At 39.7% G+C, this 25,037-nt stretch overlaps 1 protein-coding gene across 5 annotated transcripts; it reads left to right on the top strand.

The window, feature by feature from the left end:
- Positions 1-845: 845 nt before the first annotated feature.
- LOC119744763 (NAD kinase-like) lies at positions 846-23,882 on the top strand. 5 transcript variants are annotated; one of them, XM_038220875.1, is made up of 10 exons: positions 846-1,351; positions 17,959-18,045; positions 18,510-18,639; positions 19,077-19,185; positions 19,880-19,965; positions 20,129-20,231; positions 20,709-20,869; positions 21,504-21,761; positions 22,307-22,389; positions 23,118-23,882. In XM_038220875.1, the coding sequence occupies exons 1-10, from the start codon at positions 1,050-1,052 to the stop codon at positions 23,287-23,289; spliced, it is 1,491 nt and encodes a 496-aa protein (XP_038076803.1). In that variant the 5' UTR covers positions 846-1,049; the 3' UTR covers positions 23,290-23,882. The 5 variants fall into 5 exon arrangements, with proteins under 5 accessions (XP_038076803.1, XP_038076804.1, XP_038076805.1 ...); XM_038220876.1 differs by lacking the exon at positions 846-1,351 and adding an exon at positions 6,485-6,627; XM_038220877.1 differs by lacking the exon at positions 846-1,351 and adding an exon at positions 9,039-10,229.
- Positions 23,883-25,037: the final 1,155 nt, after the last annotated feature.

Below are 25,037 nucleotides of genomic sequence, written 5' to 3'. Positions count from 1 at the left end.
CAGGGACCGGCATCCTGAGGAATTTTTTAGGGGGGGGGTAGGCCCGTCAGGTTTTTGTGTAATCTGATTGTTGCGGACAGGCCGACATATAGGTAAATGCAGCATATTGCTTATACGTAATTTTTTTTAAACAAAATTTGTCAGAGCGGCGGGGGGGGGGGGGGGGGGGTCGACATCCCATCTCATCCGGGCCTGGGTTTGCGGTTACATATCCACATCCAGAGGACACTTTAATTAGTTTCATTCCTACCTCCATGGTTTCAAAGTTCTTCGTCCCAATAGTAAAGCTTACCCCATTTTGAGCAAAGTATGAGGTTTATATATATTATAGAGGTGTTTTACAGAAATGGATTATTTCTACCATCGCGGGTCGTTAATTTTGTGATTTTTTACATTTATCCCCTTTTGCATGTTGCACGATTATGTACTGATCAGTGGGTTGAATTATTTGCTCCAAAGCCCAGCAAGCAAAATTCGGTATTCTGATTAATTCAATAAATGACAGTTAGATTTTCAGTAGTTGTATTTTAATCGAATTTGGTCAACTACGCGGTACTACAAAACGCTACTACTCGTATGATCAAACGAGGGCGTCCTTTATCGACACCGTTCGCATTGCGGCGAAATTTCTCACTGGGGAACATGCGCACCAAAGTCACAAGGCATCTGAATGACTACGGCTAGTCTTTACACGTGCACCTATGGCAGTGGCATGAAGCCACTTTCCATAGATACGTGTATTAGTGCCAGCGTAACCAAGCAATTTCGACGCGGCTCCAGCTAGCTGGTTTCACCCTATTATGTAACCAGTGTATCATGTTATTAGAGTGATGAATTGATAAACGAAGTACCAGTCAAAAGGTTAGGTCACCAATTTGCGAACGGTCCGGTCAGCTAGGTCACTCAAACTTTTCTGAGAAAGTACATGAAGTAACGTGGAGCAAAGTCCTTCTTCCTGCACGAGTTTCCTGTCAAAATCGGGAAAAACTAGAGTCAACGACAAATATTTCCTGTAACCATCGAAGACGAAGTGTAAACAGCAGTGACGAATGGGTGAAATAGCACGAATAAAGGGGGAAATTTCTCGGTGCATGTCGGGTGACGAGGACAACGGTCTCCTCGACGGAGTGGGTATGGACTCACCGGACGCGGCAGTGAAAGTTGCCCCGGAGTCCGCGTCGAATCACGGCAGCCCAGCCATGCCAGCGAAGGAGAAGAGGCGTCCCTTGGTGAAACAATCACGGAGTATCTCGCAGGACAACAGTAACAGCGAGTTCCACGATGGGCCTCCGGCAGAGCTGATGGCACTTCGCAGAAAGAGTGATTTTCAAAGGAGAAGGTCACCATTGGAGTGAGTAAAATTTTTTTTTACTTTTGAATAAATTAGGCTTATTTTTTTATTGACAAATGTGAGAAAATGAGAACGGGGTGACTGATCAAAATAGACGTTCAGGGAAATATGTGACACCGTCAAAGTCGTATAGCAAAAAAAAGTGAATTGCCTTTTTTGTTTCACCGATTTGGTAATTGAAAAGATTTGCTAGGCTAAATCTTTTGTAAACTTCATCTGTTTAGCATAGTTATTTTAAAGTTATTTTTTAGAGTTGTTCCATAACAATTATTATTATTTATATCGGGCTTCAAGCGGTAAAAATTAATCAGCGTATTGCATGCTTTCATAAAAAAGTACCCGAATGACTACAATAACATTATTATTGCAGTCATCCGGGCATTTTCGCTGCACTCGTCTTCGGCTCGTGCAATATTTCATGCAATATATTCTTGTATCCACCTCAAAGCCATCCAATATTATATAAATATTATGGTTGATTATGGTTGTGTTATTTTTCTAATTATGGTTGTACATGTATCAATTTTCAACAAGTTGAACTCATATTTAAATCTTAAAAAAATTACTGTTGCTTTTGAACAATGGCAACATAATTATATAGAGACAGAGAGAGTTAGGAAACTTCCCCACAAATACTAATTATTTCAATATATTGTTGCTTAATATTTTGACAGTCCAAAAATATATGCTATTTTGGTGGCCAAACTCACTATAATTATAAATGGAATAAAGAGACAAGTGTACCATAATTAATGATTTGAAACAATATTGGCCCTTTTATTTTGAAGGGACAGAAAGGTTGCATTATTGGCCCTTTTATTTTGAAGGGACAGAAAGGTTGCATTAAAAAGAAAATTGCATATCAGATGATAGTACAAAATTGCAGATTTAGCTGAATTTACAATTTTGAAACTTCATTACTATTTCTAAAGGATTTTCTGATGCATGAAAAAATCTCAACTTTACTCTGTGTTTAAATTTTTATCATAATGTTGATGGGAGACAGAAAATTGCTGTTCAAGAAAAAAAAAAGCCTCTTCTGATTTTTTTGTTGGAAAATAAACGATTTTGAAGTATGGTTCCGATGCATGGATTTGTGTCGTAAAGAGGAATATTCATGCTTGTAATCTTTCTTGTAATTAAGGGCCTAGTTGAAGCCTAGGGCTACATTATGACCCATCAAAATCTTGTTCAGAACTAATCTGATTTTAGCTTGAACTTAGAGGGCATGTGTTGCAGAGTAGAAATAACAGAAAAGAGTAGCAATTGAAGACAATAATTAAAATAATAATATCTTGGAGAGACTTTACAGTTTGGAAATTCCGGCATTAGGGAGAAAATGTAATGTCCATGACAGAGTCAATTAACCAGTATAATTAATGATTCAGAGAAATGATCCCAAACTCCTAGTCTGTAATCTCTTTGACCAGTATGATGGATGTAGGCAAGATTTGAAAAGGACATTTTCCGGTTTATTCACACAGCTCTGTCGTGTCACGCACATTATATTTTCTTCCATATGAGGCTGGAATTGCCCAGTTGTGGAATTTCCAAACATTGTAAGAACTGATTGATGGAGCTTGGACCACTTCCTCTGGCGGGCTGTTCCATGTGTCAACATGTCAAAGATTGTGCTATAAAATTTATTGCATTACTTGGTATAAATTGACATGCATGTATTGTGAAAGCTAAGGGCAACATGCATCAGGCACACTACATTTCTTCAGATGGTAGCCACACAGTCTGTGCAACACCTAAATAGGCCCTGAAATGACTGGGAACCATTTCCCATTGTCATATGGCCTCGGGCCACTCGTCCACGAATAACAATTTAAATGACAATGCTTTCAACCATGAAGAGGGTAAATATGTTTTGAAGTCCCACTGGTGAGTCCTTGGCTGAAGAACAGGATACGTAAAAGTTCACAGAATTTCAGGGTCTTATTTCAGAAGGCAAAATAGTGGTTAGACCTTGGACATTCACCAACCATCCAGGATTTTACCATAATTTTCCCAAATGAAATTTGTACGTCAAGTTTCTAAGTGCATGTTGCACATTGATTGTTCTACTGCGGATCATGTTGAGACCATCATTTTGTGTTGTTTAATTTGATAACGTTTAATGAATTACAAGGTTACTTGTTTTTAAAGTTTCTTTCAACTTCAAGAATAATTTTGTTGGCAGTGAACAATAAAAACCACATTTTTTTTTATACGGAACCTTGTTATTGGCAATATGTCATACCCATTGCTGTAATAATAGTTTGAAAAACACCAACTTTTTGTGCGTTTCAAATTTCTAGTGTTCACATACACTTTAGCTGGTTTGGTCTGACAAAGTAAACCCTGGGCTGAGGCTTATACTATAGTGCAGTGGTTTATTACTAAATAGTGCTTGTAGAGTTGTACTACATGTAGGTCCAGGCCTCCAGCAGGGCCATAAGACTTGTACCAGGATAAAAACTCTCTTCATATTCAAATGAGTCCGGTGGATGGATTCTAAATGTTCAGCCAGGCAGCAGTAAACCCATGAAACGGGCTACGGTACAGATCAGCTGATGTTTATTTTTTGGCCCTACATTGTAATGTACACGTTTATACATGTACATGTACATGTACTATAGGGCTACTGTACTGTCTGTTTCCTGTTGGGAACATGTCAAATTTGTACATGTTCATCATGTACATTGTAGTTGGGTGTTTTCATTTCCTTGGCTCTTTGTACATGTTCCTCATTATTGTTCTACTTTGCAAAACATGCATGCAACTTGTAGCCATGGTGACTGAAGGGAAAAAAGTGCTATTTTCCTTGCTCCATGATAAAACTTTGTTCCATTATACATGTTATAGTATAATCAATGGTAAACATTCATGTGGTCATACACGTATAGCGATGTAATTCTGCTACCACTACCAGTACATGTACTGTGTACATTATGTACATTATTTTGAGCTATACTGAGCAGCTTAAATTTAACATCACTCTGCTAAAAATATTCGTCAGAAATCTGCAACAGATTTAGTTTTGTTTTTTGTAATGTTTGGAATTGTAGCGAGCCCAAGGCTGAAGCTATGTGGGGGAGGGGGAGTACCAGGGTAATTCCCCCTTTTGAGGAGGGTGTCTCAGTTGTAAGATCATACCAATTACCAGATTACAAATCTTGCCTCTTTTCCTGGAAATGTTGGTGTGTTTGATATTTTGTTACGGGCAACAAATATGAGTTTGTCTAGTTTAAGTTACAGTCACTATGTGGACTTGTGAACAAAAGATGTCCACATAATGCAGGTTGTGTTGACGTTATGTGGACTAAGCCGTGTCCACATAACGTTTTGCCCTCTATGGAAAACAGGTTTAGAGGCATTTTTGGGTTAAATGTGTATCTGTGGCGAAATGAAGAGAAACACTAAAGGGAATCATAGAAAAAAATTGGGGTTGAAAGAGTTTTTATGTAAAGTTATTTTTTGTACCAAGTTTTCTTGACTACACGAAAACAAAGGAATGTCCACATATGTAAAACAAACGTGGGTGTACGTGTACGTGAACTATGTACCCCGAGGACAGACAGACAAAGGGAGAACAACAGATTCTTTGTTGTCCTCGTGATTTCATCTTTTGTTGAAATCGGTCCTCGGTCATGCGTTTGTGTGCTTAGTCTATGGGAGAGTGTTATATTACAGGGACAAAGGAAAAGACAAAGCATTGTCCTCGAGAGTATAGTAAAACACGACTGTGTGTTTACACGTGTGTTTATTGGTATTTCCTACAAACACACACCCTCTGTGTATTGCCAATCTGAAAAACCCTGACACTCAGTCACAGGTATCCAAAGGATCAAGATAAAATCTGCTCAATCATGCTGTCTTTCAATCATTACACAAAAGTTCAGTAAGCTAGTCAATGATTGACTTTGCTCTTTAGATAGAGTATGCATTGCATCCTTTCAGATGAATTCCAAAAACCATGATGAAGCAAATATGTGACGTGTTCTGGCAAAAAGCTGGGCACCGGCCGTAGTGGAGAAAAATGCACACACAAAAAAAAAAAATGGGGATGATTTTTTTTCTCAATTTTCAGATTTATTGATATTTGTAATCTTTGATATACAGTTTTTTGCACATGTACACATAAAGAAATAGTAAAAAAATTGTGGATTGAAAGGTTTTGTTAAGGAAAAACAATTTGCATCTTTCATTTTTCACGAATACAGATCTCGAAACTTTAAAGGTCTTTTTTCGCAGTATTTTGCTTTTTTGACATGTCGATAAATGCGAACTTTAAACAGCCATAACTTGTCAATGAAATATCTGATTGAATTGCAACAAACAGTGTTGTAAGGAGAATTCTATTAGATCTGGATACCCGCAAACCCTCATTTTGACCTTTGCCCAGTTCTGTCTCATTTTGCGAGAACGCCTCACATTTCAGACAGCATGATCTATACACAGGATACACGATATCGTCTGAAATTTAGTTGAGGAATGAACTGCCTTCAAGCACAATTACATATTTTTTTCTTGTTTTTTCTTCTGTGGCATCACCATGGTTTTTCTTTCAAAGCACCACAAGTGCCTGTGTGTGTACTTGTAGTGTGTTGAGCCCTGCTTGGAGATTGGGTTCGTACCGGTTCTGTCCGGATCATCGAAAAGCAACAAAATCCCTGTAGCCCTTTTAGAACAGGATATATATGTTTGGGACAGAAAAGGGGATTTTCTAGCTTGAACTGGGAGAAAATCGTCATGGTGATAAGGATTCTAACGCTGATGGAAAGTGGCCAAGGTGTGTGGGATGTGAGTAACTTGTAGCGGTGTTGATTTCTGGGGCGTCATATAGGCCTACATGCTGGCAACCTGCGAAGTCAATTCAGCTGATTGCAGCATTCACTGATGCGGAACACTGAATAAAAAAGCCATTATTCCTGGAACTTATTCCTGCATAGTGACAGGCGGATTACGTATGTACATAGTTGGCAGACCATGCAGATTGACTTATGCAGAGTGTTTATCAGTCAATTTCGTGAGACTTGCAATCTCTATCAGATGCTCATGGGTTGCAGCTGAACTAGTACTACAATGTACGTATTACGTACAGTATAGAATAGCTCATAAGTACAGCGTGTAAGTCTGCCGAGTTTGTGCTTTCATCAGTGTTGGGAAAAGCACTTTGGGGCGACAATGAGTTGCAATTCAGTGGCATGTTGCTCGACGGAGCCGGCCAGCGCACGGCCGAGGGGCAGATGTTCCACACCGAACACGCCAACCAAATCACGACGGAAGAGGTGAGTTCATGACCTCCGCTTGAGAACTGTTGAGGGCGTTTTGCAGATTGTTTGTGTTTTAGCCAAGGAGGAATGCATTGATTGTGTGCACTGGTTTACAAGTATGTATTGAGTTGAGTACGGTCAACCAATTTTTCAATGATGATGTGCACATAGACATGCATGAAATGGACGTGTATTTGGAAAGTACAGTACCATTATGTGTGTCTTACATGTAAAACATTTTCAATATTTGCACTGCAGGCCTCACAGCAAAACCTATAAAAACCTATGAAAACCCATATTGCAACGTGGGATCCTAAATAGATATTATTTTCAAATTACCGGGGTAATCTATCTATTCTAACCTTTACAAGTCTACCGGTATTTTTTTTTTTTATTCTTTCATACTTTTTTTTTTTTATTAAAAAAAAAAATATCAGTTTGAACCTCAAGTTAACTAAATCATGATGCCAACATACCCGGTAACAACATATGTTCTAAAAACAATTTTTTTTACAAGTGTTTTATACATGCACCGTAATTGGGTTAAGTACACCGACTAGTGACATAATTATTGCAAGACTGTAAGAAAGTGACATTTAATTTTCACTCACAGTGACCTATGCACGTCAATAGAATAATCTCCCAAATTATTTTTGAAATCGGGTTGAGAAAACCTGTGAATATTTTTAGAATTCCTCAACACTCATTAGATATAAAAATAGTCCCCTCAGCTGCAGATTAGGATTAAAATAACATCAAGTGGCTTTATAACTTTATCAAAGGTCCTGCATTGGCAGTGTTGAATAACAGGGGAACATTGATAAAACGTGATTAAGAATAGCCGGGCTGAGATAAGACAAGATATGATACTTGCATGGTTGTTATCTCCTGGAATATAAAGTTACGCTAGGACTTCATTTTGTTGGGAGTGAGCATTTGGTACACCCATAGACACCACCTCCCATCTCGAAGTGTCTCTGCGCTTTACAAGTCTGCTCTATACTTACAACGTTTTTGCTTTTTACTTCGCTCCATGAAAAGATTTGCCTATTATTATTCAATGACTGAGGGTTCACCTTCTTGTCTGCATTCGTTAGTCATCCACCATCTCTAGCAAAAGCATACAGCTTCATCGGTGAAGAATAGTGATTGGCAAGGATATATCTTCATGAGGAACGACGGTGCAGCTTCATTGCTGAAGATACATTGAACTTGAAGCACAGAGTTTGAGACATTCTTAAGAAAAAAAATCTGGACTGCTATAGTACATACATGTAGATGCTAATAAAGAAGTCTCATTCCTTCATACTCATAGTACATGCATGTACATGTAGATGGAAGGTTGAAACCTTTCAAAGAAATTTCTGAAGTTAAAAACTTGCCTTCAACATTGTGCCGCATGAGGCAGTAAAACGGTCGGTCGTGTCCTTCCTTGCTTCCTGGTGTTTGCAAGGCCAGCAAATTTTAGCAGTGGCTATAACACTTGACCAGCCAGCACAGTGAACTCACAGACCAAGGCACCAGTCTACTGTGTAGTGTTGTGCAGTTGTGAAAGTGGTACTGTCACCTTTCACTAGAATTTTCTCCTTGAAAACTACAGGAGTACAGTATTGCCTCAGCATTCTTGTGTACATCTGTGATTTGCATGCATGATAAAGGGTGGAGTACAGAAGTCTGTTGATGCCAAACCTACAAATGTCAGAGAAATATGACATCTTTGCCTTCATAAATTTGTACAGCACATGGATTGTTTTATTGCACAAAAAATCTGCTGACTGTATATGCCCGGCCTGAACTGAAATAATCAATGTGACATTTTTAACCTGAGGATTTTTCTGAGCATGTCTATAGACCTCGAGCTGTTTCGCCATAACATGGCATCAACGTCGAGTTCGAACAGCGACACGTTACTGATCGTCGGCGATGCACTCATCATTGTCGCGATGGCTATTGTAATGGCCGTGGCTTTATTGAAGCATCTGATGAACCACGCTGTCTAGCAACAAACAAGTGTTTCGGTTTTCTTCGGGGAAACAACCTTGGCAAATGTACTCATGCCTGCTTTCTTTGTGCCAATGACTTGGTTTGACCCTTGTGTTTTGCTTCTTCTGTATGATGCTGTGACAGTCCTCACTATGTCTCTTGTGGTGATAGTCTATGGTTTGAATTTGTTGTTTCAGTGACGAGGATAACGAACAGATAAACAAGATTTGGAATTTTTCTGTGACTTTGAAGAACTCCATTGTCAACATAGTCAACATGTTGGAGCTACTGCAAGATGCTTGATTATCATTTTAGTGTCAGTCATTGTGGTACATGTATTGTATGCCATGACATTTTGCAACAAAGCACAGGCTTATTAGATGAAATTTCATCTGTTTGTCAACAAACTTGCAAAAATGTTGGAACTGTTGCAGAACGCTTCAATAATTGTCTCCCTGTCGCTCACAATGCTGCTGTATGTGATGTCATCATTCACGCAGCAAAGACTGTAAACAAACAAACAAACAAACACCCAAACAAACAAACAAATAAATGGAAAAAAAAACTGCAATTGTGTTTTGATTGGCGTACTGAAAAGAAACATCCAGACTACATTCTGAATGTTGTCTGACAAACTGTTCAATGTTTTTGAAAACATCTGCTTGTACATTGAGAACATCTGAATCATCCATTGTATGACCATCGATCCATCGGATGTCATCAATGTGGAATTCTCGAAAAGATCCTTCTAGACTCGCCCAGCATTACGCAACACCCACCAAAATCCATGGTCAGGCGACACATCACAGGCTAAAATCGAACTGGCATTGATTAACCTAGATATATAGCCATAATCGAACTGCCAACTCAGCTGACTGACTGTGTAAATATCACGCAACCAAACGGTTTTAAATGTGTGGTACATGTATACAAGGTCGGAGGTAGATTGGGTTAACCATTAATTTCTGCCTATGCAGGACTTGTGTACGTGTTCACGCCATACCTATGAGTATCTGCATGGTTTAGCGGTGGTGTGATCTTTGCTGTGTCTTCATGTTTTTCTTCACGGGCAGTTCAGGGAAATCTACCAGCAGATTTGGCTGTGAATTATGAGTCATGTATGTGTGCTAATAATAAATCTCCATTATTATAAAGTGAACCTACAGGAGAACTGCCGTGTTATTGACTGTACATAATGTACATGTACATGTATGCATTCCATTTGGAAATTTTACACTGGACAAACACAGGAATGCAAATGTACTTGTAGAAGTGTCAAACGATAAGACCTTGTTGATTTGAATGATATCTTTGGCATCAGTACGTATAAACTGCGCTCTAATTAAAATTTCTCGGAGCACATTCCTGCACGCGTTAGTTATCACACCCGAAATATTGGAACGGACGTGTACCGATCTTTAGGAAGAATTATTGATTTTGCACCGGAGTCTGTGGTAGTCTGCCTCCATCGATCTAAGGGTGGTTTCGGTGTGAGGACGTCTATCTCTCATTTGTTGTTGTTTTCGCGTCGCCTCTGATCCCACAATGCAGTTCAACAGTCACTGTTCGGGTTCCTGCATGGATAGCTGTTGTGAAGAGTGCGGGGAGGAATTCGCCAACTGCCAGTGCGGAAGGTGAGTCTGGTATTCTGGCTATGGTATCCCTATCTTTTGTCTAGAGGTACATGTATCTTTGACAATTAAAACTACATTGGACATGGGAACATTCTGGCATTATGGGCATATCTAGCCCCATAAATGTGGCCTATTTACTGGACTGCCTCCGTAAACATAGGCCACACATCCACATGTACAAAAACGTGTCGACTTTGCCAAATTTTGATTTTCGCATTTAGGCTTAGTTTGTAGTTTATTTTTGCTTTAGATGCATACTTACCCTCTTTATAGGCTACTCAGAAAGTGCTGCCTTTTTCAGATGTATATTTTTCGTGAAATTTCCAGATTCATTTTTACATGTTTGCGTATCAAAATTTCAACATGAAATTTCACAAAAATTAGACATCTGAAAAAGGCAGCACTTTCTGACTAGCCTATAAAGAGGTCGAGTATGCTTCTAAAGCAAAAAAATCCTACAAACTAAACCTAAATGTGAAAATCAAAATTTGGCAAAGTCGACACGTTTTTGTACACGTGGATGTGTGGCCTATGTTTACGGAGGCAGTCCAGTAAACAGGCCACATTTATGGGGCTAGGGCATATCCACAGCTGTGGACAACCATTTCTTTAAGTTATACATACATGTACATGTACATGGCCTATTCACAGTTGCTTTGGTGTTTTTAGTTCGGGTATTTGTGACTTTGCCATAGGGAGTGGCTTACCAGTTTATATTGTATAAAACGTACGAGTATTAATCATGTTAATGGAGATACATCATTATTCAGCTTGCCGCCTAGAAAATTTGAAATCTACGATACTTTCTTCTGCATTTTAAGGCAATATGAGAATAAATTTAGGAACTCTCTAATCCCATTTGTTTTGTGGGTCGCCATTTTACTTGTTTCATAACATTAGTCGGGGGGGGGGGGGGGCTGTTGTGAGCTGTTGTAAAAATTGGACACCCCCCCCCCCCCCGATCTGCTTCTTTCACTGAGTTGATGAATCATGCAAAAAGTTGGTTTTATTTTAGATGAATAAATAAGGCTTTGTTCCATTTTTCGCCACACATGTAATCTCCATCTCATCTCAACTCATCCTGGATGGATATTGTTGTTTAGGTTTATATCCAAATCTTCTTCATTCATTCATTTTCATGATGACTTGATGAGTTGGGCCCAACTGTCCCTGTCGAGCATAGTGTTGGACAGAGATGGACCACTCAGACCAGTTTCTAGCTCGATGGATGTGTTCAGGGTCATGTTGGGACGACCTTTTCGTGGAGGGGCTTCAGGATTCCAGAGGAGAACTTGACTAGCTGGCTCATTATGTCGATAAACGTGACCGGCTAGCCGAAGGCGACGCTGTCTAATGGTGGCGGAGATAGGGGGAAGGGCACCATACAGAACAGATACATATTAACCCCTCATGTTTCATACATTACTAGGCCAGTCACTGTTATGTATTCAATGTCAATGCTGCTTTCATCAAATATAAAAATTGGTTTTTATAAGGATATTGACGTCATTTTATACTTGCCTTCGTGGTCAAATCTTTCACAAAGGTACAGGCTGGACATGCAGTGTGTCTTTGAAGACTTTGATCCATTGTGCATCCTGGCCAACCATTACATGTTTGGTTAATCAATTTATCAATCTGAATTGAATTTGAAAGGGTCAGGGTCACTTTTTTAAATGGATGAAAACAAAATCTTTGAGAGAATCCATTGTTTGCTGACAATCTGAATAAATGATGAGGGACCCACTAGTACAGTGTACAATGTACATCAGAATCTTGCCACCTTACAACCTGTCTAACCGTGATTTGATGTACGGACAATAATTATGTTTATCAGTTTTTCATTATTACTTTATAAAAAAAACATGTATTTTACTTTCCTGGCTGAACAATTTCCAGTATTATATGGAAATTGTATCAGATGCCACTGTACTCTGTACAATGGAGGCAAAACTATTAATGGACTCCATTTTAGAATCTTGTTAGTATACAGCGACATTTGTTAATGGGAGGCGAAATTTTTATTTGAGGAAATGCTGAGGTAATGTTTGGACAACACATGCGTGCATACGATACTCACGAGGAGCATATCAAACAACTTGGAGTGGTATCATGTGACCTGGGACCCCTATGTCATGTGACCCTATGTCATGTGACCCTACGGTATCTCGTCCTTTCCTCCCCTCCAATCCATCTCTACCACTCTGAGGTTATCAAGTGATATCAGGGGAATTAAATTAAGACCTGATAAATCCTCGCTTAAAGGCTTTGAATGGGATAAAACCCTAGATACTAGCCGCCAGCGGGACTTGACCAGCCATTCCCGTTTCCTTTGACTGCACCCGAGGAAAAAGCAATAAATCTTTCTTACAAGCTGACGAAAACAGGCCCGGGGTGGTATTGATTAAAAATGCAAAATTAAAAACCTCTGCAGCTGAAAGTCCTGGGTCATGTACTTCTCATCTAGAGTGATATATCCTCAGGAACCTCTGTAATCACTCCGTCACGTGCACTTTCTGCAGGGGATCGCAATTGATCCTGTTTTGATGGTGGATATTTTCTGAGAAAGATTTGACTGTAGTTAAGGAAGTTCATGCGTACTGTACTCTTCAAGGCCACTGTGGGGGCGGGGCAAGATGTCTGCAATCAGGAGGGGGTTGGAGGATGTGAGCCTCCTAAAAGCTCCTGCCATACCCTTCTCTACCCTATGACCCTATTCTGACCCAACAACTTAACTCTACCCTGACCCCACAATCTTATACTACCCCATTCCAGCCTTCTGTCCCACCTGCACCGCTCTTTTTGCCCCACCCCTCTGGCCCATCCGTGGCCCTCTCTGCCAATGGTGCCCCTCTCTGCCCAACGTGCCCCTCTCTTCCCACCTGCGCCCCTCTCTTCTCACTTGCGTCCCTCTCTTCCCACGTGTGACCCTCTATGCCTATCCCACCCCTCTGTCCCAACTGCACCCCCTCTGCCTGCCCCACCTTTTCTTCCTTCCCCACCCCTTCTTCCTGCCCCACCCCTTCTTCCCGCCCCACCCCTTCTTCGGTTCTTCCCACCCCTTCTCTTGACCCACCCCAGTTCCCCCACTGCAAACCGCAAGTCAGTAACCTTCTCTAGACCGGTAATTCAGAAGATAATTGACAACAATGACGGGACAATAGGGCAGTCCTGGGAACAAACCAGTTAACATGGGCCAGAAGGTGAAGGTAAGCGTGAATAGGTCATCTGCCCCAGTACACTCTACTGAATGGGATCTAGAGAATTTAAATACCGGTACCATTTCTGGCCTTGGGAACTTTTCCGCCCATAATAACCCATTCAAGGCTGCCTCCTAGGTCCATTGTACTCTATCCCTGAGCCCAGCATTCTGTGACCAAATAATACGTCATGCAGCCTGCGCATTATGCACTGAAAATCTCTGTGAGAGTGGCAGGATTGTTGTATTTTTGTGAACTTTGCTGTCATTGAATGCAAAGCTTTCTGTTCACTTTAGTTGAGGCTGGACAGTTCGAGTCAGTGTCAGGTTGATACAGCTATAAATCTTCTACGCATTTGCTTAAGATACGTGTTTGTGGATTGTTAGTGAATTCATCACAGTTTGGTTGAGCCATGGAGGAATAAGAAGGAATTGAGCTGTGCACAGAAGTCTAGCCTGCCTGATTTGGCATGTCAGGCTAACTTTATGACATGAACAGTGTGGATTCTACCACGATTCAGGTAAAGTCCTGCATGTACGCGTACAACTAAACACTCTGAATTTGTGAAATGACATTGCATTTCACTTCAGTGACAAGTGTGGCCTGTGTATACACATGTGTACTTTGTGGAGAGTGTCTAGAGTTTCAGTTCACAGTTAAAACCATTTTATCAACTGTGAAAAACACTTTCTAATTCCTTTGGATTTTATGAGCAGTGAAAATTGTCTCTGTGGTATGGTTGCTGGGTTATTTTGGATTTGGCAGGCTTGAGACTTTAAAAGCATACAGGATCATTTGCATGCATCCCAAAAGTAACCTACCGAATTACTATCAAAAAGCTTTAATACTTGGATTAATTAAGGAAGATCATGCTGCTGTAAACATCCCTTTGAAATGATTCCGTCTGGCTTGCTGTCATTTAGAAGAAAACAAAATGTAGGTTATTTCCAACGACCAGTCAATTGACTGAATGCTGGAAATATAAAGTGCTATTGATGAAATCATGTTTTTGTGATAAAAAGGTGCGTGGTTTTTCTTCTTTTTTTTTTCTTCAAAAAAGTGAGCTGTGAAACTTCAACAGGTTAAGTTTTGAACATTCTTTGGATTTTGAATGTTATTATTATGTTGAAAACGAACAAAATGCATGAAAAGCAAATGATCCAGATGCCTTTTGCAAAGACAATGGCGTTTGCCTCTAGGAAACTGAAGAATTCTTTAGATGTACAAACAATAACTGCATTGACATGATTTAAAAGATCACCTCCTTCCAATTGGTTAGTGTATCGTGGTCCAACAAATGGGTATTTTTACTCTAAACTCAATTGTATTTACTTATTGTTTCTACATAAAAACACAACGTTCTCATATCCTTGTTTGTACATGTAGTTACATCATACATTAAGGGGCCTTTGCGTCATCAGGGAGAGTTTGTAAAGGATCATATTTTTTTGAATTCAGGATTTTTTATTGAGGCCATTTCCTTGTAAAATGACAACACGTGTCTGAAGGGTATTGAAATCATTCAGAATGACTGCGTCATCCAGTGGGCTTTTTGAAATTTCTAGAGCATCCATGTATGAAGATTCAGTATCGTTCCTCAGCCTGCAAACAATAAAGAATTTTTAGGTGTTTTTTGTTCAAAATATATGTTTACGTGGGTTGCAACAACTCAAGGAACTTTTCCAGTTTGTCTTTATGATCGTGTAGTGTGTTCTCTCCCCCTCCCCCCCACTTCCAGAAACAAGGGAGAGTTGCTCAATACTTTGTTTACAAAGAAACAAATGTAATGCATGTTATTTTTCAAAATATATTGCACATTTTGCGACTTCAAGACATTTGCAGAGAATGTATTCACAGAAAGACAGGCAAAAAGTTGGGGTACTTTTTGACCCCCCCCCCCCCCAGCCCACAATTGAAATGCTGGACATTTCAAGGAAAATGTTCTCGAGCAGTGTCATTAAATTGTTGCTTTTCTGCATCATACAACCACATGTACATCTGTAGCTTGCTTCAGAAATCACCTATTAAAAAAAAAGTTCCCCTAACATGCCCCATAATTGGTGTTCAAATGGCATGACTTTTTTTTTCGCAGCTGAAAAAAATCCCTTTTTGAAAATTAAGCTGTGAACCAGGAAATAGCATTCTTGACACAGTCTTCAATAGATTTAGTATGCCAGTGTAAACAGAACTGTACTATTACATTTAGGTCTCACCCGGATATACATTGTACATGCATATTTCGAATGCCCACTTTTATAAAATCTGTAGGGACCGTCTACTGCAAGCACAGAACAGGTAAGCGTGTCGTTTTCAGAGGCCAAATTCTAAAGGTTAACCCTAACCTTTCCAACTCCATCAAAATCCATCTCTCCCATTTTGGGGATTTGGTAGATATTAGCCATGTGTACTTAAAGTCCAACAACATCCACCAGCACCAGTGGTGAATTTCAATGGATTTGGTCCTGAAGCATTACATGTACATCTAGCAGAGTGAGTGTTGGATTTTGACAGATTGGGAGTTAGGTTCCTTCCTCAGTCCTGTAACATCTTTCCTTTTGAAGGATTTTAAAGGATTTTGAAGGGTTAGGGATGTACATGTATTACATTGTGTACATCATGTTAATAGTTGTGACTGGCTCCTATCCTACTGATACATGTACATGAACCATCAAGCTTGTTGACACGTTAAGAAAAATGTACTGTACTGTACTTTTATGTTTATTGAATGACTTGCACATTAAGTGTCATGTCTAGTAAGGAAATGAAGTACGGTACATGTACATACTGGTTCTGCTACGTGTACCGATACCTTCATTTACGTGTACATGTATTGGTATGTGTGCAGTTTGAGAATTGACCTTTTGCTCTTCATATTCGTTGCCAGAGTAAGAGTTTCTGAGTAATTAAAAAAAAAATTAAATGAATAAAAAAAAAAAAAACTGAAACCAAAACAAAATTTTTATGAAATATACCATGTACAAAAAAGGTGACCTCTGTCATAAAACATACCTCTGTCATTCTTTCATTTAAAAAAAATCTGAAGTGAAGCCCATCGCTGAATGACCTGAGCAGAGTTTTCATACAAGCATGTGTTCGAAGACTAAAAAGTTTTATGTATTACAAACTTTCCTAACTTTGCAGCTTTTTTTATGTGCATGACAGAAGGTTTCTGAGAGAAGTTTTAGAAAAAAAAAATTATATGTTAATATAAATCTGGTACCTTGTACAATAAATGATGATAAACAAATATATTTTCAATATATCCCTGGAAACCCACTCAATCTTGATTTCCTTGACCTGAACTCTTCACCCTCTGTATTTCTCTTTGTCCTTCATGAAAAATATGCACGTTTTTTGTATAATGAAGGACAATTGTCATCAACGGACCTCCGAGATTATTTGATATCATTTGTTCCATTATGAAATGCCTGGCAATTCTGCGACAGCATATTTTGTGCATGCTGTGAGTGTGACCATCAAAAGATTGCCTTGCGCAAAGTATATAACCAACATACTGTTAGCCCACTCAGCATGTACTGGTATTTGCATGTGCAAAACTTAATGAAAACATATTTAATTAAAACAATGTGCACATTTAAAGGGAATACACATTTGCTTTTGCTGTAATTTTCAGAAATGGATGGATTTGGGGGTTAGTATTTTATAGCAAATACTGTCACACCAAGCTGTTTAAAGTTTTGTGTGCAACACTGGAGAAACAAAACGAGAAAACAAATCGTGTTTTTGTAGTCTGGTTCCCTGACCCCACTTCAGAAGAAACGAACAATTTACAGATGTTGGGAAGTGTAAGGGCAGGGAACCAGTCTTAGCTGGCTTGTACCCATTCACAGATGTGTAACTGATTTCAAACAAAATGTGGACTAACTACATTTGGGGCAGTATTTGGAGAAAAAATAGTTGTTTTTCAAACTTTGGAATTGATACAAAACTTGTACTTTTCTTGAAAATGACAGTACACCGGATGCCAGGATTTCACAGGATGCTTGAGACTATTATTCCCTAACAGTCCAGCAAATGTTGTTTATATTGCCTTTAACAGTAGGTCAAAATCAAAAATTAAAATGCTCAAATTCATTTTACAAAAATATATGCCTTTGGTCATGGACCTCGCAGTTTGATGTTGATACCACAATCACAGTGCAGGGTTGGAATGACGTGGAAGAAAACCTGAATCAAAATAAAATAATTGTAATCACTTTTAATCCAATCAGATTCGACAATCTATTGTGCAGAACAATTTACATTTATGTTAGTGTATAAACTAAAGCCAGAAAAAAAATGAACATGACATTAAAATTGTTGACATTTGATTTCTCAAAATACTAAAATCGCTATTTAAAATGCCAAAGGATCCCGACCATAAAATTCCGTATCTAATTGTATCTGTTGACCTGCAAACAATTTTAATTGGACTTGTATTGTTTTGTGTATTATTGTTTGTATATGAACACTTCAATTACGCTCATTAACTCTAACCTTTTGTGTGTTCTTTGTTTTTGTTTTTGCAGGCGGACACGGTCTATCAATGCACCGTCACCGTCGCCATCGTTTGGGCCTAAGGCACATCTGAAAAAGGTTCCACCTTCTCAGATCATGTGAGTATTAAACTTCTTCCAAATATTCCTGTGAGAAGAATGGATTCTTTGTCAGTGCAGTTATGTACGGTCTGAATTTTCCATACCTTGGAAATATTCAGTGAATTTCTGGAGTAACTTTTATATTTGTTTCCCCATCTCTTCAAACTCTTTTGAAAAGAATTGATCGTTTTGGAAAAAGAGATGTGTAACATATTACATTGGGGATTGTGGCCTAGTGGTTAGGGTTTGTGACTCATGATTAGAGGGTCAGGGGTTCGAATCCAGCCGCTGGCCATATGTTGTGTCCTTGGGCAAGCCACTTCACCCCCACTTGCCTCTCTCCACCCAGGAGTACAAATGGGTACCAGCATTAGCTGGGGAGTAACCGGTGACGGACAAGCATTCCATCCAGGGGATTTATACAATGTATGTAAATTTATGTTAATTACTTCTGTAACTAACTTTGGATTGGCTGTTCGCAGGCATGTGACCGACCCGTCTGGCCAACGATTGGTGTGGAAAGGAACCCCCCTCTCTGTCCTCATCATCAAGAAGATCATGGACGACTCTGTCTTGGGTCCCTTCAAGGAGCTCTCAAGATGGCTGTCTGAGGTGAGTAACATTGTGATCTTGGTTTTCAGGGTTGCTGGATTCCCAATCAGTTGGTCCTTGGTTAGAATCCTGGCTGGTAAGTGTTGTAGAAAATGGGTGACTCTGTCTTTGGGCCCTTCATTGTTCTTCTTGTTTGATTGAAGTCAAGAAGCTGACAAAACTGTTCACTCAGATGTACCCAAATCCACTTCGTTCTCATGGTTTGGCCACTTTGCCTTAAATCAGTTGGTTTGGGGTTTGAATCCCATCTGTTAGTAATCCAATATAACTAACTTATGTAAGGTGTCATTCAGTGGTGCATGAACAGTGGACACAGGAAGTACTGAAATCCACCCAATTCTTATGGTTTGGGCACTCGACCTGAAATCAGTTGGTTTGGGGGTTCGAACCCCGTCAGTGTCATTCTTTCATATATGGCTAATTGTTCTACATTACAGGAGAAGAACCTCTTAATCTACATTGAGTCCAAGGTATTTGATGACGAGGATTTGCTCAACGATAAAGACTTTGCTCCTGTCCGAGCCAAAATGAAGAGCTTTAAGGAAGGTGAGACAAGAAAGTGATCCGTCTTTTCTTGTAGGCATGTTTATTAAATCTCCTTAAAGAGTTTTCTTTGACAACCTGCCGAATGCAACAGAATTAAAGAGCTACATGTAGAATGAAAAGGGCTTGTGTATTTTGCTCTGATTGACCAATTAACTCTAACTCCCGAGGCATTTTTGCTAGGATGCAACCTCAATCCTGCAAAGTCCTCCAACTGCCTCCATGTCAAAATAGCCTCAACCCTCCCAAATCATCCATTATGTCTTGAATGTGGTGCTTGGAGGGGTGACCACTGCCTCAATCCTGCAAAATCCTCCGGCAATCACTGTCAATATGTTGAGGCAGAGCCAGTGACATCCTGGAGCAGGGCGGACAATTTCAAGCATAATCTACATGTAGGTCTAAATTTATGTACAGCTGAGCATAAACAACACAAGGTCCAGCCCAAGACACAGTGCATCCTCCAAAATCAGTCACACATTTTTGCCATATATAGCCTCAATCCTGCAAAATCCTCCATTTTGCAAACAGGACTTTGGAGGATCTGGGAAGGTAGATGTAAAGAAAAATCAAATTTGCTGTCAACAGACACTACTCACACAGTCCATAGCAGGAACACAACATCAAAGTGTTTTTTACTTGATACCATGCCCTGTGTTTAAAAATGTGTTTATTCATGTGTTGTTTTTTTCTTCAGGTGTTGATTTGAGCAACAAGGTGGATTTTATTCTTTGCCTAGGTGGAGACGGCACACTACTCTATGCTTCGTCTCTTTTCCAAGAGGTTAGTTAGGCCATGCAATAAAAAAATAGTTTCTGGTCTTACATGAAGGTCAGCTTTTACAAAAAGTATCAGTTGTTTGGGTTTTTGTATCTAAGGTCTGATTATCCAATTCGTACATTCTTCCCAAGTTACATTTTTTCCATTTAATTTGTTGCTTTTGCAGGCCAGCGTTCCTCCCGTCATGGCATTCCATCTTGGCTCCCTGGGTTTCCTGACGCCGTTTGAGTTTGAAGATTTCAAGGAATCTGTAAATATGCTTTTAAAAGGTAATTCAAGAGAAGAATGTGGAAATTGACCCTGGCCAAGTTATGAACATAAAGTTTATCGCATCTCTAAAACCTGGTGTTGAAAAGAGATTTAGAATAAATTTATTTTGACTGAAAGAAACAACGTATACATTCTTTGGCGTATTCTGTTCTTCAAATGTAGTAGATTTATTTTGCCACGGTAACATGCTGGAGACAGATTTTTTATATTGTCTGACTAAATTTTTTTAGGTGACAATGGTAAATCAATATTTTGATGTTTAAGTAGCAGCAAGTTTGATAAAATTCCACAATATTTCATAACTTAAGACAGTGTTTATGATATCTTGTTTGCCTCACCTGAATGACTTATGATTGACTTGTGAATGACTTATGAGTTGTGGTTGCCTTGTGATTGGCTTGTGATTGGCTTGTGATTGGCTTGTGATTGACTTGCGATGACCTTATAACAATTCTGCTCTTTTGCTTCTCCATTAGGTGACGCCGCAGTTACGTTACGTAGTCGACTAAAATGCTTGATCTTCGACAGCAGTGACATTCCCAACGGTTTTGACAACGACCGTAACGACGATCCCAACCAGATCATACCCCCTACCCCCAAGAAGGTGGACCCACCCAGCCTCAAGTTCAAATTCCAGGTCAGTACCGAGAGGTTATGAGGTCAAGAGGTCATGACCCTGGATTGCCATAATTGGATGATTGATTAATGCATTTACTTAGAATGGGACTCATGATTAACATTTTTACCAATTTCGACTGTGATTAACCCTAACCCCTTGGGTATTTTTACTAGAAAGTGTCCTGAATCCACCAAAATCCATCAATTTTGTTATGCAAAAACTGTTTGGTGTTTTGAGTCCATCAGAATCCACCAGTGAGTCCATCAGAATCCACCAGTGTAGTACATATACCTCGTACACACCAAACATATAGCCAAGGAGTTAAACTGTTGAGATCCCGGATCCATCAATGTCCCCCAACTTCTCAATATGGAGGTATCCTGAATCCATCAAAATCTTGCAGTACCGCTAGGCTTACTGTCCTGAATCCATCAAAATTCCCCAACTTTTTGCAATATGGAGGTATCCTGAATCCGCTGAAATCCTCCAAAACAGGGGTGTGGTTTTTGAATGATTCAGGTACGTTAGGGTTATTTTTATCCTGCAGTGTGGCATTGGCAGAATGCGCGTGTTGTATAATAGCCTGGTCTGATGCTGATGGCTAAAACTATAAAAGTGAATACATTTCAACTTTTGTTTTTTTGTTCCGTAGGTGCTTAACGACGTCGTCATTGACAGAGGTCCCTCACCGTACCTCTCCAACATCGACCTCTACTTAGACCGCCGGAAAGTCACAACGGTCCAAGGTGACGGTTTGATCATCTCCACACCGACGGGAAGCACGGCGTACGCCGCGGCGGCTGGTGCGGCTATGATGCATCCTAACGTGCCCGCCATACTTATCACTCCGATCTGTCCTCATACGTTGTCTTTCAGGCCCATTGTTGTTCCTGCTGGTGTCGAACTCATGGTAAGAGAATCTTTTAAGACCGAATCACGACAGGTTGCTTTTTCTTCACTTTTAACTTCAAGCTCAGTGCGAGACTGCTGTGCGAGTTACAATTGAGGGTAATTACAGTACCGATTGGGTGGAGAATCTGATTTTGTGGGTTGGCCTAGTGGTTAGGGTTTTGACTCATGATCAGAGATCAAGGGTTCAAATCCAGCTGCTGGTCATATGTTGTGTCCTTGGGCAAGCCACTTCACCCCAACTTGCCTCTCGTCAACAAGGAGTTGATGGGTACCGGCATAAGCGGGGAAGTAACCTGCGATGGACTGGCATCCCATCCGGGGGGGAATAGATATATTCTAAGATATTTCATGCCACAAAAAGCCGTTGATAAACACTAGACAGACAGACAACTTGTCTTCTTTCTGTGTCAGATTAGTCTGAAACTTTGCAGATGTGCTTAGCATAGATGTCCTTTCATGTTTTAGAAATTTCAGCCAAGTCTTTCGTTAGTCAGCTACATGTGTAAATTTCTACTTAATCGTTGATGTATTTGGTTCTTTCAGATAATGGTTTCTCCTGATGCTCGCCACACAGCTTGGGTGTCGCTGGATGGCAGAAACCGGCAAGAAATCCACAAAGGATGGTGGTAAGTCATAAATTTCGGTAACTTATTAAATTGGATAATCTACCCAATTGACGCTGCATCCCAGTTGCAGTAACACATTGCCCAACCTTGTTTCCGTGGATACGATCTCGCCGCGCCATGTTGTTTCCCATCATGCCTTGCGTGATCTTAAATTGTGAAATATAAATGTCCCAATATTTGGGACCAATATTTGGGACATTTAAATTAGGACTGCAGTCGATGTATGTAACGCGCGACGCAGTGCTTAAAATTTTGAAAGTTTTTTTTGTAATCAATCCTTTCAAAAATGAGATTTCGACGTCTCGTTATTTAGCAAGAATTTATATTATGTTCCTCTGTCGTCCCTTTACACCACAAGATATAGTTTTTTTGGCGAAAAAAATGTTTGTACCTGACGTGAAGTGCAGGAGATGCAGGCGTGCTGTCTTCGAAATATGCGCGCAGTATGCTCTGAATAGCCGGTCAGCATTGTTTACATATTCCTCACGGCCAGGGGGTTAGTGAAGGAACGCGCACGTGCCCATGGAGTCGAGGCTGCACATTGCCAGTCGTAGCTAAATAATTTACATGTATACACAGCCAAAGTTTAGAAGTAAAGATTATTCAAGTCAAAAGCCTTCTGTGTAGTTTTCTTATATCCGTTTTGTTATGCAGTATATTAATGTTATGTGAGATTATTAGCCAAGTGAAACTGATGTTTTGTCCTTTTTTTCCTTTTCTGGTTTTAGTCTTCGGATCACCACTTCCGTCTTCCCGGTCGCTTCCATCTGTAGCGCTGATCAGATCAGCGATTGGTTCGACGGCCTCGTCGAGTGCCTACACTGGAACACGCGCCACCAGCAGAAAGCCCTGAACACCCCCAAGAGGGGGGATAAAAACCGCAACCAGGTCAATAGTTGAATATTGCCCAGTCACTAGTTCAATATGTAAATTATGGACAAGTTACTTAGTCAATTTTTGAACATTTACCAGTCACTAGGCCAATATTTCAATGTTGACCAGCCACTTGGTCAATATTTGAATATTGCCCAGTCACTAGTTCAATATTTGAATATTGACAAGTTTTTGGGTCATAGTTTTGAACAGTTACCAGTCACTAAGCCCATAGTTCAATATCGACCTGCCACTTGGTCAATATTTGAATATTGATCAGTCACTAAATCAATATTCCATTTGAATTTGAATATTTATGAGCTATGCAAATCCATGTAAATATGTATAGTCTGAAATTCCCAATGAGCATTCAGAGCACGATATGAACAATCACACCGTGCATCAAAATGTTTATTTGGAAAAATAACAGGGGCAAGTTACTTCAAACATTCACAATTTCATTGCCACTTTGAACAATACTATTAAAGAACAGAGAATTGGTTGTTAAAATTGGTTGGTTTTTAAAACTTTTGTAGTCAAGAGTATTAATTTTTACTTACAAAATTCGAATTTTTTTTGCACAATTCTTGCACTGTGTGTATATCTGTTATATTTGTAAATTTGTTTTAAAAGTACATTTCAAATCTTGATGTATATTTCTTCACAATGGCATCTGATGGAGCTGTGATATCTAAACTTACTTTTCTCAAATCTGACCAAAAATCAAACGCCAGATTTTTGCTGGATTATTTTCTTTCAATGGATAATTGTGCCCAGGCACTGTTGTTTTTCACTGTCCTGATGTCTCAACTTTGTGTCAAGCACAATGTATGTACCCTTACATGCAGTGGTCTCAACAGGATTTTAATTAAAGGTGGAGACAGATTTTTGAACACCGTAGCTTTAAACAAATTTAAGGGTAGGGGAACATGTCTGTTAAGCCTGTTCCTACTTCATGCGAATGCGATGCGAATTTCATGTCACGAAGCATTCGCTGCAAAATTCACCGGAGTTGGAGTGTGATCAACGTTTGGGTTTGCAGCTAGAAAACTTGCCCTGACGTCACAAATTCGCATTCATAGATCACGTTCACTTTCGCTCTGAGTATGAACACGCCTCTAGGGTGGGAAAAGTTTAAAGGGACCATTTTTTATTTGTGATTTTTTTTTTTTGAAGTAATAAAAGTGCTCAAAATCTAAAGACGGGGATTTAACAACTAAGCTGATGAAGTTTTAGCTCTGTGAATGCTGTATATTTTGAGAAAATACAATATTCTGGATCTCAATTTCAGTTCAAAAGTTGCCATATTTTGAATTGCGCCCTCAATTCACTTCACAAGTCAATTCACAAGTCTGGTCGTTAGTAAATCACAAGTCCATTCATACGTCCAATCACAAGTCCAGTCACAAGTCCAATCGGTGGTAAATCACAAGTCCATTCATACATCCCGTCACAAGTCCAGTCACAAGTACATGTAAATCACAAGTCCAGTCACAAGTAAATTGCAAGGCCAATCACAAGTCCAGTCACAAGTCCACTTGGTAGTAAATCACAAGTCCATTCATACATCCCTTCACAAGTCCAGTCACAAGTAAATCACAAGGCCAGTCACAAGTACATCACAAGGCCAGTCACAAGTCCAGTCACAAGTAAATCACAAGGCCATTCACAAGTCCAGTCACAAGTACATCACAAGGCCAGTCACAAGTCCAGTCACAAGTCCAGTCACAAATAAATCACAAGGCCATTCACAAGTCCAGTCACAAGTACATCAC

This window comes from Patiria miniata, unplaced genomic scaffold, assembly GCF_015706575.1.
Source record: "Patiria miniata isolate m_02_andy unplaced genomic scaffold, ASM1570657v1 HiC_scaffold_7, whole genome shotgun sequence".
Lineage (NCBI taxonomy): Eukaryota > Metazoa > Echinodermata > Asteroidea > Valvatida > Asterinidae > Patiria > Patiria miniata.
The sequence above is the reverse complement of the archived record's forward strand: the minus strand, read 5'-3'. Positions and strand labels throughout refer to the sequence as shown.

What these genes read in the sequence shown, in the direction of transcription:
- LOC119744763 (XM_038220875.1), top strand. Translation starts at nt 1,050, where the DNA reads ATGGGTGAAATAGCACGAATAAAGGGGGAAATTTCTCGGTGCATGTCG. An exon ending in AATGAAGAGCTTTAAGGAAG is followed by an intron (nt 19,186 to 19,879) that starts GTGAGACAAGAA and finishes TTTTTTCTTCAG; the next exon opens with GTGTTGATTTGAGCAACAAG. An exon ending in GAAATCCACAAAGGATGGTG is followed by an intron (nt 22,390 to 23,117) that starts GTAAGTCATAAA and finishes TTCTGGTTTTAG; the next exon opens with TCTTCGGATCACCACTTCCG.